The following is a 17,214-nucleotide window of genomic DNA, read 5'->3' as shown; positions in this document are numbered from 1 at the left end:
TGTCAAGGAAGCAAAACTTCCAAAGGATGGATAAATCAGGAACTAGTTTGCAGCTCCGATGAGAAATCACTGTTGTCGAAAACTTACATTGTCCTCTGTTCACTAAAGAAAGCTTGTAAGATCAAAACATGAGTAAATAAAGTGGATAAACGTTACAAAAACCTGAACCTTGCGAAGTCCCACCGATTAATAAAATACCAGTGTTTAAAGTCGGTAAAGTTGCGATAGTCTTTTATTCCCCATATCCGAATGAAATGGCTTCTCGAACAAGAACAATTGTAAGGCGGGACTTGATTTTGCCCATCGGGAATTGATTGGATGGTTTGATGGTTGTGGTTTGCTATTGGTCAATCTCATGTGAGTGACAGTTTGTCCCGCATTCATCATCAGAGAAGAGAAGAGATGAAGACGAGGAAAGTTAGCGGCTAACTACTTAGCCTATGAGGCCACGTGAATTAAAAAATGAATGATACATTTTGCATCTGAAGTCTTCATTTATTAATAGCCTATATTAAACATGCGATAAAATGATAAATCATTTAGAATAAATACTGCAATATTCCATAAAAAAACAAACAAGAACTGTCCGTTTTGATTCCATGACTGTAATGATGGCAGAAAATGGACCATTTAATAACTGAAGAATTTAAAATATTTGGTTGTGCATTAATTAGAAAAGGAATGAGGAAACTTCAAAAGAATCTCAAGCATAATAAAAAAATAATATTGACTGATCTCTGACCAATGAATACCCGATGGCAACGCTCACCCTCAGGTTCACAGGGTCTATGACATGAAGTGGCCACTAGGGGGGGTGTGCTGCTCTGACACCGTGGAACATCAAGGCTGAACTTTGATGCATTACATCAACACTTCAGCAGAAAAACACCTATATAGGGCACAGCGTGATTCAGGCACTTATCAGCATGTGCAACACCACAAATCATAATTTGAAGACGCTATACTCTATAAAAGTACTCTGTATAATAGGACGTTTGGTAAGACTAATAACTTCATCAATAACCCAATAACATTATATAATGCTTTGCAGATCAATAGTTCATAGTACTGTATCCTATATTACATTTTGAACAGCCTATATGTATGACATGAACAGGGTACAAGCCGGTCCATTGAGTGGACTTCATTCAGATATCCTGTAGTTTTGAATGTTCATTCCAGAGAAGAACAGCTGAGAGTGAATCATCTCACTAAAATTAGCAGTTTGTTCAGCTTAGTTCTGTCCTCACTGTGCAATACATTTATTTATTTATTTTTGTGAAGATATTATGCAATTATGCACATCCTGAGCAGGACAGAAATTTGTTTCTGATGATTTACTGACACCAACAGTTTAAAAAATAAATAAAAATACACTCGTTTTCCTTTCTCTCCACGAAGGATTTTCTTTGACTTTTCTTTGTTTTACTTCCATTAATTATAATATTTTTCTTAATTTTTTTCTTTTTCAAAAAATTCCAATTTAATTTATGCTTACATGTCAATCAATATATGTAACATATTTATAAATATGTATTTTAATATTTTTAATAGATTTTAAATATGAATGCAGGCTAGTTAGTTTAAACCCCTTAATATAATTTTTTCTAAAAATAGAAAAAAAAAATCCAATCACGTTTACAATAAATATACGCATGTTAAATATAGGCTATTAATAAATGATTAACAATCGTCTAACGTTTTTCTTTAATATCATTTTTTTTTTATCAGGCTCCTATGTTTCTACCTAAGTGCCGACATTTCTGAATGTGCTGATGCTGGGATTTAGTGAGTTTGAGGAGAGCATTCACTCAATATTATTATCTCATTTTTGACATATGTGGCTTTTAGAGGCTTTTGCATCGGATGTCTTCAAATGTATTTAATAAATATTTTATACATTTAAAAAAAAAATTATAAATACGTTTCTCTATTGCATAACGTGAACTTGGAAGAGAGGAATTTGACCGCCTCTCTGTCCCCCCCGGAACACGTGACAATCGTGTGTAACTCGCGTCGCATGTCCCTGTTTTGGTTGCTAGGGGAGAGAGAGAGACGGTTCATGGCAACGCTTTATGCTGAACTCCACACACACACACACACACACACACGAGAGAGAGAGAGAGAGAGAGGAAGAAACGCGAGAACGGCGTTGATCGTTGGAAAGAAATAGGCTAGAGAAATCGAGTCTAGCGCTTCTGGAAACTTTAATCATCTTGACATCTCCCAGAGGATTTTTGTCTGATTTAGGACCACGCAAACCGGAGTTACAGTTGGACATCATCGGTTCGGTTCACATTGCCGCCGGCCAGGTCACATCAGCGAGTGAACGAGACCGGGATCCACAGACCGGGCGGCCGGGACAAGAGCTGCGTGTGTCGGCAGAGAGAGGCTCAGCATCAGCCTTCACACAATCAAAACTGACAGACTGAAACTGAAAGTTTGTGACTGTAATGTGAGTCATTTGATGCTTTTAACAAACAATATATATTACAATAAATAAATAAATAAATAAATCAATTAACTATGAAAACGGGACGTAATATTGGCAGCTACTTTGACACTCATCTGTTAACTTCTGAGTTCACATTTCAGAGACAAAATTAAGCTTGATTCCTCTTACAGTTATACTTATTTTTACAACTACTACTACTACTACTATTATTACTATTACTATTATTATCATAATCTGTTTGATAGCATGTAATTATAAAATATTTGAAGCAATCCACACACACACACACACACACACACACACACACACTCAGAATGCATCCTTGCTGGTGTCACTGCCGTGCTTGCTGACGTTGGAGCTCATTGTACTGGGACTGAGGGGAAGCCGCCTGTAGTCAGAGCACCATGTGTCGCTGTGCTGGCTCTGTCACTGCCGGGTCAATCCTACTGAGTGAAACTGACACGGGGAGGGGGGGCCAGCCCCACAGACCGCCTCACCCTCTTACCCCGTCCTGAAACACACTCTCACCACACACACGGACAAACGCCGGGCTAGCCGGCTGAGGGTATGGGCAACTCGTCCCGAAAAGAGGCCGAGGACGAAGGAGGAGAGGAAAAGGAGAAGAAGGTTAAAGAGAATGGAGATGAAGAAGAGGAGGAGGAGGAGGAAGAAGAAGAGGAGGTCGTGGAGGACGAGGAGCTGCCTCTCGGAGTTGACGAGCTCTTGGCGAGCGGAGATCCCGTTTTGGACTTGAGCTACTACAAGTTTCGTCGACTTCCTCGTCAAGTCCTGGATCTGGAGTACCTGGAGAAGCTCTACGTCTGTGGAAACCGTCTCCGCGACGTCCCTAAGCGCATCACGCGGCTGCAGGGTTTGCGAACCCTGGCACTAGACTTCAATAAGATCGAAGACGTTCCCCTCTCTGTGTGCAAGCTGACCAATCTCACGTGTCTTTACCTGGGAAGCAACCGGCTGATGAGCCTCCCGCCGGAAGTGAGGAACTTGCAGAACTTGCGTTGCCTCTGGGTGGAGAGCAACTACTTCCAGCAATTCCCCAAGCAGTTGTACGACCTTCCCAATCTACGCTCCCTGCAGATTGGGGACAACCGTATGCGCACCCTTCCCTCGGACCTATGCCGAATGGAGGCCCTAAGAGGACTTTGGTTGTACGGAAACCGCTTTTCCGAGTTTCCGCGAGTGCTCCTCAAAATGGAGCAGCTGGAGATTCTGGACATGGACCGCAATAAGATATCAGAGTTCCCAAACTTGCATCATCTTCCTGCGCTGCGTCTCTTCTCCTACGACCACAACCCTGTGAAGGAACCTCCACGCGTAGGGAAGGAGGTGCTAATCGTCGGGGAGGGGGCTGAGGAGGTCTTGCAGGCTAGAGAGAGAAGGAAAGAGGCGAAAGAACGTGCCGAGAAAGAAGCAGAGGAGGCGGCGGCCGCTGCGGAGGCGGCCGCCAATCCAGTCATTCACGGGATACTCAAGAAACTCAGAATGAGCTCCGCCCTAAACTTGGCAGTTGCTAAGGAGAAAGAAACAAATGGGTCGGTTCCATCAACAGCAGCGGATGAGGATGGACTACAAGATAACGAGAAAGGGGCGGAGCCTGAGAGACAAAGTGTGGCGTTTAATGAGGCAGAGCTTGGGTATGACGATGACGGATTGGAGTATGAAAGGGAGGAGCTAATCTACGAGGGGGAGGGGTATGAAGGCTACGAGGGGGCGGAGTTAGAGTATGAGAGAGGCGAAATGGATTATGAATATGAAGAGGAGGAGCAAGAACAAAATTGATACTTGCACCTCTTCAATGGGTCATGGTAGTCTACTTATTAAAGCTGAAGTGTGTCTGCAAACAGAAATGCAGTTTAAGCAGCCAGTTTTTGCAATTCTGTGGTGAAGATGCCTCACACTTTTCTCATCTGAAGTATTACTGCAAGGGTTGCAGGTTCAATCCCTAGGATGAACTGGAGAGGAACTAATTGGGGCCCTGATAATGGCACTTAAGTTACCCCAGAATGCTTTATGGGGTAAAGAAAGCGACTGCAAGTCGCTCTAATAAAAAAGCATCTGCTAACATTAACATAAACATTACATTGATGTTATTGATTGGAAAGTCGAAGGATATGTTGAGTTTTAAAAGAATAGTTCATCCAAAAAATGAGTATTCTGCCATCATTTACTCATCCTTGTGTCCTTCAAAACCTGTATGACTTTCTTTCTTTTGTGAAAAACAAAAGAGGATATTTCACTTCCTCTCAATTTGGCAGAGTATCAGTAACACAGTTTCTCAAATGCAGCTAAATATAGCATCACTTAAGACCCTGTGAATTAACTTTTTGCAAATACGCAACAGTTTTTTCCACACAAGTACAAGTGAGTGTTGCTATTATTAGAAGGCATTATTGTTGACCAGACCATTGCTGCAATCCTCAAAACACAGGACTCTCTTCAATAATTACAGGGTTTAAGACTTATGTGATTTGCAAAAATCAACTGTGAAGACCCGTGAAACTGCACAACTTGCGTCAAAACTACATTACTGTGTGCTGTGTATTTCTAATTAAGAGCAGGACTCAGATATTTTTTGTTTGTGAGTGTGTGTAAGTGTGTCTGGAACTCTACCCTGACACGAGTGTACTGTTTATAAGAAACTTGATGCTGCAATTGCAGCGATGTGTGTTGGTGAAACCAAATATTCTCTTATTAAATAACCAATGAGTTTGTCAAACATGTTTCAATGATTCATGTCTAGTCGGACTTTGATGCCAGCCCTGACTAGGACTGTGCAATAAAGCTAAACTTTTTCAATATACTGTGTATATATATATATATATATATAGCCTATATATATGACAATACTTGATTTATCCAAAATAGATTCAAATGTTCAATGTCAACACTAAAACAAAGTAAAAATCTAGTTAAAAATAAACAGGGCATGTTTTCCAAATTAGGCAGGATTTTTGCCAAATTTCGCAAAAAATGACGTCAATTTTTACTAAAAACATAATATAATGCAAATTAATAGTTGAATACATTTTTGGAAGTAGACTTTGGAATCGATTCATTGAAAGTGATTCAGAGAAATAGATCAAAATGAATAAAATCCAGAAAAAAGAAGAAAAAAAACAGGAATAATTATTCACCAGGAATAATCCCACGCTAAAGTTTTTAGAAGGCCAATTAAGTTTCTGAATTGAGATAGTTTCCTCTAAGAATCCTAGCTGTCTGGCGGTGGAGCAGAGCTGACATGATCTGAGACAGATGGGAAGAGCTAGCCAAGCTAGCACTAGTAGAAGTAAACGTTCTCTCTCTTCTTATGCTTGAAGGACTCGATGTGCGAAAGTCAGAGGAGAGGCGTGCAGACTGAAGAGAAACATCAGGGACAGAATAGTAGGGGGGGTGCGCTCCATAAAAGGCCTGGGTCGTTAGTCAGTGATGTTTTGGGAGAAAGACTGAGAGAGAGAGAGCAGCACTTAATGTGTAAATGATGAGATCCCAGAACAAAGACAGTAACAGATCCAGCAGGTTTGTGGGTTGGGTGATGGTATAAAAATGAAAATAGTGTTTAACACCAAATTAACACTGCGAGCGAGCTGTGTGACAATGCAAAGCAAAGTAGATCACTCCAGCAAGGTCTCTTCACTGCAAGAAGATGTAGAGAGTTTTATTGATGGGCAATCTTGGAGAGGATTTTGAAAGAATAACAACTTGTGTCTTGTTTCAAGACATTCACCACACAAAACTCCTGTTTAAATTCGTAAAAATTAATCTTTTGTGTCAAACTTTCTCAAAAATCTTTGTTCCAAAGCATGCAAGTGAGAAAGAAGAATTAATAGAGGTCATCTGTAGAAATCACGGCCCTCTAATTTGCATGTTCCTCATTTGTTCATTCTTTCCCTCTCCGATACTCTATTCCAGTCACATCTGCCAACTCTCTTATTCTAGTCAAGAAGTGTGTTTTCATTGCTCTTTCCTCCTCCTTCCCCTTTTCTTCCTTCATCCATCATCGTGCTGTTTAAACTCTCTCTCCATCTCCTGTCACTTCTCATCTCTCCCTGAAAGAGTGTCGTATCCCATCTGTTAAAATATTTACGTAACGCTATGAGCCTGTCATTATTGCTGCGAAAAATCTGAAACAAGTGTTTTGGCACAACCTGTGACGGGAAGTGGAGAAAAACCGTGTCTCCGCCCAGAATCCACTCCAGAATCAACACAACCCATCACGTATTAGCAAATGTGCATGGCTTAGGTGTCTTAAAAAAACAGCCAGTTTTCAATTGGCAAAAACCTTTTTATCCAAATCGGCCAACAAAATACCAACAGTATATTATATGATGTAGGTCATATACTTTGAGCAAGGCCAGAAGACTCAAGGCTGGCAGATCAAAATAAAGGAATGTCTTTGCGAAGTGAAACTTGGCTGTTTCAAAGACACCTAAAACCATTTGATGGGGATGGGTTGTGTTGATTCTTTCAGCTGTGGAAGACATTGAACAAATGATCAAAAAGTGATTTGATGGTTGCTGAAGTGTTGCAATTTTGGTACTTCAAGGTAACTTCGTTAAAACTTACCATTTGAGGTATTTACTAACAAAGAATGACCATCAGTATCCATTTGTTTAGTTCAAGCCTCTACTTATAACGATTGAGAATACTATTTCAACAGCCGTTTATGAGCACTATGTATTCATATCACACGTTTAACTCGCTTTTAAGAAATTCACACTGTACACTACAGTCCACAGGCTCACGGCGTCCCAGACGCCAATATTTGAATGATTCATAAAAGATGAATCACTGTGTGGCAATCTGAGATTTCGGTATAGAGGATAAAAGTTAGGATCATTATTTTTCAGTAGTATTACTGAATGTACATTAGAACAGTTTGTTATTTGCTTTTGGCATTTGGTAGAACATTTGGTCCCGGAAACAGATCCAATGTCAGCGGATTACAATTGCTCAAACTTTGGGTTGGTTGATTCGAACAAACCCTTAATCAAAAGTAGACTTTTTTTTTGCTTAACTTGTGCTTCTATGTTTGTGTTACGAACATGATTGATGCCTCAAAGTTGCTTGGCAGACAAAAAAACAATTTGAAAACAAAAAATTAACATTAGCGCAGAACATGTCTAATAATCTCTCATCTCAAAAGATTTGATTTCTTATTATATGACATCTTTAAAGGCATACTGTAAGTCTGGCTCTGAGATTTTGGCATAGCCGTTAGTCCTGGATTCTCAGGCGCCAAGTATCGAGTATCTGTGGAGCGGCGGAGAGCTCTGACACAGTCCAGGCCTGAGGAGAAGAACATAGTCTCTGTGCTTAATCATTTAGCAGCTTACTGCTAGTTTACGTTAACGCCATTCTCCCAAGGTCAGCCGCATAGCAAGCCGTGAATGAGCACCGGACTGCCTCTGCGGCGCTTGAAACTTCATACCCTTGTTACAGGCACTCACAGTAATATCTCTGTCACTGCCAGATCTCAGCAGAAGTCATCCTGTGTCTGAAATGTAATCCGAGCCATTGTGACAGCGTGTCAGCACATGAGAGGAGGGGCCATCATGGTCCAGCGAGGAGGATTTTGCTCCTAAGTAGGGCATGTTTGCAAGTTGGTGGGTTTTGCACTGTAAGCCATTAAAAGTGGAGATGCAAGGCTAGGAAACCACAGTGTGAGAACTAGATTTTCAGATTTACTTAAGAAAATGTGTGCGCTTATTGCCTGAATGTTCTGGGTGGTTGCTAGGGTGTTGCTATGTGGTCGTTACTGCATTGCTAAGGTGTTATACGTGGTTGCTTAAAGGATTAGTTCACTTTCAAAAAAATGTTTGCTGATAATTTACTCACCCCGGTGTCATCCAAGATGTCCATGTCTTTCTTTCTTCAGTCGAAAAGAAATTAAGATTTTTGAGGAAAACATTCCAGGATTTCTCTCCATATAATGGACTTCAATGGCAACCAACGGTTTGAAGGTTCAAATGTCCGTCTCAATGCAGCTTCAAAGTCTCTACACGATCCCAGTCGAGAAATAAGGGTCTTATCTAGCGAAACGATCGGTCATTTTCACAAAAAAAAAAAAAAAAAAAACTTTTTAACCACAAATGCCATCTCTGAGATGTGCCACGTATTGCGTCATCACGTTGGAAAGGTCACGCATCACGTCATCTATCTAAGTTATTTGTCTGTTTACTCCGGTTCAAAAAGGCAGGGAAGGGCGAAAAATGTCATCTCATTTTCTCCTCCAACTTCAAAATCGTCCAACATCTTTGTTTTAATTTATTATTATTTATTTTTTTAGTGACCTTTCCAACGTGATGACGTAATACATGGCACATCTCAGGCATTTGTGTTTAAAAAGTATATATATATATTTAATTTATTTATATATTTTTTTAGAAAATGACCAATCGTTTCGCTAGATGAGACCCTCATTTCTCGACTGGGATCGTGTCGAGACTTTGAAGCTGCAATGAGACGGACATTTGAACCTTCTTTGAGCATTGGTATAGTTGGTTGCCATTGATTGAAGTCCATTATATGGAGAAAAATCCTGGAATGTTTTCCTCAAAAACCTTAATTTCTTTTCGACTGAAGAAAGAAAGACATGGATATCTTGGATGACATCGGGATGAGTAAATCATCAGCAAAAAATGTTTTGACAGTGAACTAATTCTTTAATGGCCCACCTTGAAGTCTATGATATTTTGGTCTCTAGATATGAGTTTTGTTTTCCAACCATTTTATTTTCTACCATGCAAATTTGAGGTTTCCTCTACGTCCATACAGTGTAAATGGTTCAGCAAATGTCAATTAGTGTTTAATACTAATATTTAGCGGTTTGTTCAAATCACTAAACTGAAGTATGAATGATAATAACTTTTTGAATTAAATTGACTGCTAATGCTCAAACAGCTCAATTTGCTGCCAAACAGCAACACATCAGCAACCGTCAAACAACTTACAACCACTTTAGTCACTTTTCAATGTTTACATTAAGCTCAAGCTAAAAAGACCAATCCCTATTCTCCCTTTCTTATGAGGATTATTAAGGATAATGAACGATCTGCCTGCGTGGGAGAGTGAACATTGGCCCTGAGATGAGAGAGAGAGGCTTAGACACAGGCAAACAACAACCTGAGCGGGGACCATAACTGTGCCCATATGCTAGCTACTGAGCTTTCAGTTGGTGCCACTCCTCTCTCAGCATGGCTAAGGGCTTGTGTACATAAGTCGTGCATACAGTACATGTGTGTATCGGGTGTATCTATCTCAATCTGCTGACCAGGTTTTTGCATGTGAGAAACATTCCTGTTCTTGCAGAAATCAGAAATGATTTTGTTGCACATCACTTTTTTAAATGACTTGCTGTCAAAATGATTGCTGATTTTAATTATTCTCGGCTCAATGCATTCAAAACAGTGTGTATCCAAAAGTTGTCATCAGCTGGTTGCTATGCAGTTTTTAAGGGTTATTAAGAGTGTGTTTTAGCATATTGATATGCGGTTGTTTGTGTTCTAGGTGGTTGTTGTTGCTTATAGGTCCAATCAAACGTGGAACCCCTTTTCAATGTTTTATTGTCTTCCAGGGGGAAAAAAATGGAAAACTTAATTGCTAAAATAATCTCCTCAGTGTTTTGACAGTCACTAAATTAAATACTTATGTATTAGTATGATCAATAGTTTTAATGATGCTTATAAACACCTCTTAATATATAAGCAGTATAATTTTGTCTGAAAATGTCAAGTAGAAATGATCAGGCTATTTCGTTTAAACCAATATTTCAGATTTATTGTGAAGCCAGGGCATTATATCCACTAAGATTATACCTGTGTGAAAGAGAGAGACAGAGGATGTTATTAACAAGTGTTCAGCTGTACGTGAATGACAGATGTACATGTGTTGATGTGTACCTATCCGTGTCTCGTCCACTGTATCCGCTCTCTCTGTGTCTCTGTATGCCACCTCTCATCCAGTCTGATCTCTGCTGCTCCACTGATGATTTGTCGCAAAACCTGCAACATTTATAAGGATGAAAAGAAACCTTATTTAAAACAACCAGGACACACTCATACCCTCAGCATCCAATCAGAATACACTTGTCCCCCCAGCAACCAATCAGAACACATTCATTCCCCCAGCAACCAATCAGAACACATTCATTCCCTCAGAAACCAATCAGAACACATTCAATCCCTCAGAAACCAATCAGAACACACTCATTCCCCCAGCAACCAATCAGAGCACACGCAACCCTCTGGTTTGAAAGAATAGTTCACAATTTCATGCAGTAGTTGCCGCTGTCTACAGGGCACAGACAGTCAGTTTAAATAAATGAGCAATCAGTTTTGCCAGTCAAGTACCAGGAACACACACAGAGACAGACATGACTCACTTGCTTTGGTAGTGTGTGAGGAAGTGTTGCGGGTCGGCTGGTGCATGTGAGAGGCTTGTGATGTTGGGGGCGTTCAGGACGAATCCTGATGAGCCCTGTAGAATACAGAACAGACAGTGCACAAAACCATTGTAGAAATCCCTCTCAAAGCGGCAGCAGCAGCAGCACAACAAAATATATTCGATTTCCAATCATCTTTTGAGTGGATGACTATTGTTGTTGAGGTGAGACGTGTTATCTTTTTGAGTGCTTTTGTGACATTAAATCGGAACTGGCACATAACACACTTCAAAACAGCTTTTCTTGAAGAACACATTTTGCTCAGTCTTTTTTTTTACTTGTTGTAAGACAAATTAATTGACAGATAAAGGAACATAATTTACAGATTTTCATCACTCTACTGTCATTCCAAACCTATAAGACTTTCTTTTCTCATATGTTAAGACAGAATGTTTACATTCTAGAATAAAATGGTATAGTGTCCAGGGACTGTCAAGGCCAGACGGCATCATAAAAGTGGCCCATGTGACTCCAGCACCATGCTTAGCATTCCCACACCTTTTAACCGATGAATTTAAATGATTTCACCATGAGATTTGCAGTCGTTCAAAATGAACATAACTAGAAATGTTTATTGCCGATAGATGAAACTATCCATGATTTCAATTTTGAGATTCCCTGCTATGACTGTCAGAGCCCTGCATAACACAAGTTGTCTGGTGACGTGACCTGATGTGGTATATATATGAATGTACTCAAATATGGATACGATTTGAAAGCTGCAGAGGAGGAAAAGATCGACAGAAAGTAATATGGGTTTGAAACAAGGGTGAGTAAATGATGACAGAATTGACATTTCTAGGGTGAACTATGTCGTGCAAAGGTTCTTCATTAAAAAGTACATTGGTTGTTCATTTAAATATATTTAAACCGTCATAGACAAACAAATTTAGAGGGCTAAATATATCACTTTTATTTACCGTCGGCCCAATGGACAATCTAGTTAGAGCAGGTCTAGTCTTCTGTCTGCCGTCCTCACTAAAGCCACCCTGCAGAGAGGCCTGTGGGCAGAACATACAAACCCTCTTGGTCAGAGAACTTGATGTCGTCTTAATAGAATAGTTTATCTAAAGAGTGAAAGAGAGGTACTCACTGAACCGGTCAGAGGTCTCTGGGTGTCTCTTGTATATCCAGTTTCTCGAAGTGCATGTGAGGCAAGTTTTGGTAATGCTTCACTGCCCTGGTACACACACACACACACACACACTCAATTAGATAGGCTTCAAACCTATTCAGCTGACGCACACTATAAAAATCACATGAATGTGATGATGTTGATGGAGGAAGTAATAGCAGAGAATGAGAGAAACAGAGAGACCACCTGTAGGAAAGATCCGGGCAGGAAGTCTGTCCTCGTCACACTTTCCTGTATCCTGCGAGCGTCGTCCTGACAACCATCATCACCCAATCAAAGCAGAGAGTCAGTGTAACAATGGAAAAAGGATTTGATTATGTGACACTCATGAATACCACATTAGGAATTATGGATGCGTGCAGTTAAAAAAACGTCTTGACAGTGACTTTGCCAACAGAATGATGAACTGACACACACACACACACACACACACACACACACACACACACACACACACACACACACACACACACACACACACACACACACACACACACACACACACACACACACACACACACCATGTTAATGTGTTGAGGGAGGAAGGTGTTTGGCTGTAGATTGGATCCCTCAGTGTATCCACTCTCTTCTATGGGTCCAACTAAAACACAAACACAGTCATCAAGAACTTTTGAATCTACAAAGAACCAAGTTAAGAAACCCATTTTTTTTAAACCACACTACTTACCCAAAACTCTGAGGCGGTGAGGATTGTAAGTTCCTTTATATTCAGTCTGACGGGACACTGCTCTCTGAGAGAGGGAGAGAGAGAGAGAGAGGGAGAGAGAGAGAGAGAGAGAGAGAGAGAGAGAGAGAAAGTCAAAGAACAATGAGGCCAGGGTGAAGTGACATGGCACGGTGCCCTTGAAACCTGCTGCATTTCTATGTGTGTGTCTTTGGCTCTCACAGCTTTTGGCTGAGTTTGGAGCTGCAAATATCCACTCTCTCTGCGTCTGGACCCCGAGCAGGCCAAAGACTCCGTCCCGTCGGGCAGAGCCAGACGCTGGTAATGACGCTTCGATTGAGACTCAAAACTGTCCAACAGTGAGAGACTAAGAGAGAAGAAAAAGGCAAAAAGTGTTTGTCTAAAAATGATTTAGTGAGGTGCAAAAAGGTTTTGGAGTGCAAGTGCAATTTCGCGCACACACACACACACACACACACACACACACACACACACACACACACACACACACACACACACACACACACACACACACACACACACACACACACACACACACACACACACACACACACACACACACACACAATCTGGGCCATACCCAAACTGTGGATTATCATAGCGGTCCAGGGTGGAGCTGTAGTACAGAGCAGGACGGTGGTTGGCAGAGTAACCTGTCCCAAAATGATGGCCTAGACGTGGCTGGAATAACTCCTTACCTGGATAAAAGAGGACACGACTCACGACAGATTCAACATCTTGTATTCTACAGCACAGATAAATCTTACAGGATATCTACAGTGGAACTAATGGGTTTACACGACACCGTTTTCAACTAAAAACGAAAAATCTTTATATGCGTTTTGGCCGTTTATTTACACGACAACAGTATTTTGGGGGCCTAAAAAAGCAAAATTTTGAAAAAGGGTTTCAAAGTGCAATTTTCAATTGACGAAACAGTTACGTCATTACGTGTGCAGTCTATAGGTGCGTAAGTGTTTCTTTACAAAGTGACATTGCCACCTACTGGCCTGGCATGAATAATACAGCGTTTTTAATGGCATGTACGGGATCGTTTTTATTTCACAAAAAACACAAAGGAAAAACGTTTCAGTCTTTAATACATCGTTGTCGTTTAAACATACCCTAAGGATGCACCAATATAGATATTTTGGCCAATAATTATTTTTATAACTGATATGTCAAATCTACACTAGAGTTTCTTTTTTTAATTAAGGTATAATTTAGGTCACTAAAATGTTTTATTTTCTCACCCATGTCGTTCCAAACCTGTATTTTCCTGCAGCATACAAATGTAGATGTTTTGAAGAATCAGAGCTTTTTATGCCATATATGTATCATAAAAGTAATCTGTATGACATATACATTATTTATATTCACTGAGATAATTATTCACTTGGTCCAGGTTTGATGTTTAAGACTTTGATGTTTCCACAAAAAAAACAAAAACAAAAAAACATACAAGTCTGAAACAACGTTAAAGTGAGGAAAATAATAATAAAAATTTACTTGAACTATTCTTGCTCAGATCTAGAGTTGTTTTTAAGTAAGGAATCAAAACATTATAATGTGCGGTAGAAAAGATGGATGGCTGTTTATATTTCAAAATGTGGCATAGAAAGAAGTCTATTGTTTCAAATTGGAAAAATGTGACCTGATATAATCTGGCTTCAGAAGCAGTATAAACAGACCAATGTCCATAATCATATGTAAACACACAAAGTATAGTTAGACTGAATCTAAGGTTTACTGTGTTGTGTGTTATCACCATAAGACTGTCTGAAGGAGGTGCAGTATTGGTCGAGGCCAGTGTTAGTGGGACGCCCCTCTGGTCTGGCCGTCCCATGCGAAGGCTTGACAGCACCCAATGGTCCAACCATCTGTAAACTCTGACTATAACCCAACACAATACACCACTGCACAAACACACTATGATAAATGTATGGTTGACATGTGTCTTATTTTAAATACCATACTGGAAGAATTACTCTGATGTACATTGTCCAGTACAGGCTATGACTGAAGTCACATTAACACTAACCTTTAGATAAAACATTTACAATATCAGGCTAAAGATTTCATCACCTTGAAAATTGACCATGGTTTTACAACAACAACAACAACAACAACAACAACAACAACAGAAGAAAAAAAGAAAAAGAAAATTTGGTTATTAGTTAAACCATGGTAACCACACATTAACCATGGCTTTGCTACACTAACCATAGTTTGTAGTAAAACTGTGCAAAAAACAAAACAAAAAAACATGGTTACTACACTTTTACTACAATAAAAGTAAACCATGGTTAATTTTCGTAAGGATATCAACTTTTATTTACCTATTTATCTTAATGGCGTCATTTAAATGCGCACTTGATGGGTATTATTTTAATCATGAAACAATAACTACTGATATTATATATGTTTTTGCATTATTTAAATAACTTAACACTTAATAAAACGGTTCGTCCGTTACCTGTCGCCTCTCCGTGAAGTAAACATACCTGTGCGTGCCGTCGCTCTTTTATCCTCGCGCTCGTTACCAGGTAACCGTTACCTGGACAATCACAGGCGAGCTCATCACGTGACACTTGTGTGACAAGCTATGGTGTCAAGACGCGGGAAGGTGAGGTAACGGCTTTACAGTACATTGCACTACCGTTTGTTCAACAGCAAGTTGTTTGAATAATATTCACATTCAATCTTTAGTTGGAGGAGATTAAATAAGAGACAAACTCGAAAGAGGAAAGGGACACTTTCACGGCCTCAGACTGTCCTCAGACAGACTCATCACCACATTAATTTACCAAGCTATTATAGATATACGCTAAAAAGCGTGCACAAATGTATTTTTAATTGTGTGTGCAGTATTCCCAAGAAGAGAAGTTTTGAATAGGATCCTAGTTCACAAAATATTAATAAGAATGATAATTTATTAATCTCAGAAACTTCATTTCGAGTTTAAATTAATTAAAAACAAGACTTACTTTCTGCTCCTAACATAGGCCTACTTAATAATTTAATATTTTTCTTGCCTTTTGAGAATTTACCTGACATATCGGACATTATTGTCACTTTAACAGACTTTTAAGTGCTTCATCAGCACAGATCTTGGTGACTGTCTGTGGATGTATGTGAGCACATGGTGGCGCTGTTGTGCTGTTCAAATAAAGCACTGGCCTGCCATCTGCAGTCTTGTCACTTCACGCCCTTTGTTTCACATCATCATGTTCTATGTCCCATGATGCACATATGTCTTTATGAAATATTCACTGTGTTGAAAGTGTGCTTATTATTATCAGGTCCCAGACACACTCAAGACATACAACTCTGTACAGTCTGTGTGGCCTTGTCCGTGTCACATCTGAGGTTATTTGCATAATCACCACGTGAGTATGGCAATAACACGTCACGGCATTAACATTACTCTCCGCTCTGGAAAGATAAAGTCAAATCCATCATTACGGCAGCTATCAGCACGTTCCCGCTGTCCACCTGTCTCCCACATTAATTCTCTCTCACCTTCACTGAGAGGGCGTCGTCGCTCCCATCTCCCAGCGAACGAAGGCAAAACATTGCTCCTGCAAGGTGGCCTGTCGCTCTCCCGGGCGTTTATTGAGCGGTGCATGTAGGCATGACTGCCCTTGCGAATAACGCCACCGTTGGGTTTGCTCAAGCGGCACGGTGATGTGTCCGTGACCGAAAAACTGTCTCCTTTCTGTAGTCAAGGTAAGTGTTTACCTGCCGGAGGTGATCTCTGGCCCTAATCTACACCTTTAAACTCCAATGCATTTCTGAGTTGACCCAGAATCTTGTCCTCCCCCTTCAGGGTGGTGACCAGCATAACCACCTCAAAAACAGCTTTGCAAAACACTTGCTGGTTGTTTGTCAGGGCTAAATGTGAAGCTCAGAGTTGGGTTCTTGGCATGAAGTGCCATGTTAAATTTCTAATCTATATAAACTTAACATGAAAGGTGTTCTCAACTCATTTTAGGCCCGCAATATGATGCATTTCAAAGTAAAATAAGATGTTCCACTCCATATCAGGGTTGCATTGGTAAACTATATTGGTTAAAGTCCCCCTGTAGTCAAAAATGTTATCCCTTAAAACTCATCTTTGATTTTTTTTTTCCTTGAAAATGAATTTTCTTCATGCCTTAAAATAGCTTGAATGCAACTCTACACCCTTGTCTCATTTAGTATACGCGGTTCTATGAATATGCAAATGAGCCCCGCCTCCACTAATTCACAGCAGCTCAGAGATCCACTCGTTGACGATCACACGTTGATCTGATTGGTTACAAGGTAGTTTGTGACGTGAGAAACACCAGCGATTTCAAACCGTGTTTTTGAGACTGTCTTTGTTTTAATGCAGTTTTAAGGAGAAAATACTCAACAATGGTGTTTAATTATGAATTTACACATGGTTTGTCTTAAAGCACATTAAAAACACCACATAG

The 17,214-nt window shown here is 40.0% G+C and overlaps 2 protein-coding genes across 4 annotated transcripts; one reads left to right on the top strand and one right to left on the bottom strand.

The window, feature by feature from the left end:
* The first annotated feature begins 1,993 nt into the window (after positions 1–1,993).
* On the top strand, positions 1,994–8,524 carry lrrc10b (leucine rich repeat containing 10B). Its single transcript, XM_082159136.1, has one exon. It carries the CDS (start codon positions 3,023–3,025, stop codon positions 4,250–4,252), a length of 1,230 nt encoding a protein of 409 aa, XP_082015262.1. The 5' UTR covers positions 1,994–3,022; the 3' UTR covers positions 4,253–8,524.
* Positions 8,525–8,859: 335 nt separating this feature from the next.
* On the bottom strand, positions 8,860–16,797 carry saxo4 (stabilizer of axonemal microtubules 4). Of its 3 annotated transcripts, none has more exons than XM_082159143.1 (12): positions 15,259–16,797; positions 14,523–14,647; positions 13,335–13,452; positions 12,956–13,100; positions 12,737–12,800; positions 12,570–12,649; positions 12,235–12,300; positions 12,007–12,093; positions 11,834–11,914; positions 10,854–10,948; positions 10,372–10,473; positions 8,860–10,287 (listed from the first exon to the last, which is right to left on the bottom strand). In XM_082159143.1, exons 2-12 carry the CDS (start codon positions 14,632–14,634, stop codon positions 10,248–10,250), a joined length of 990 nt encoding a protein of 329 aa, XP_082015269.1. In that variant the 5' UTR covers positions 14,635–14,647; positions 15,259–16,797; the 3' UTR covers positions 8,860–10,247. The 3 variants fall into 3 exon arrangements, with proteins under 3 accessions (XP_082015269.1, XP_082015268.1, XP_082015267.1); XM_082159142.1 differs by having other exon boundaries at positions 14,523–14,670; positions 15,259–16,796; XM_082159141.1 differs by lacking the exon at positions 15,259–16,797 and adding an exon at positions 14,796–14,825 and having other exon boundaries at positions 14,523–14,670.
* Positions 16,798–17,214: the final 417 nt, after the last annotated feature.

The sequence above is a fragment of the Leuciscus leuciscus genome (genome assembly GCF_965113295.1).
Source record: "Leuciscus leuciscus genome assembly, chromosome: 25".
Lineage (NCBI taxonomy): Eukaryota > Metazoa > Chordata > Actinopteri > Cypriniformes > Leuciscidae > Leuciscus > Leuciscus leuciscus.
The sequence above is the reverse complement of the archived record's forward strand: the minus strand, read 5'-3'. Positions and strand labels throughout refer to the sequence as shown.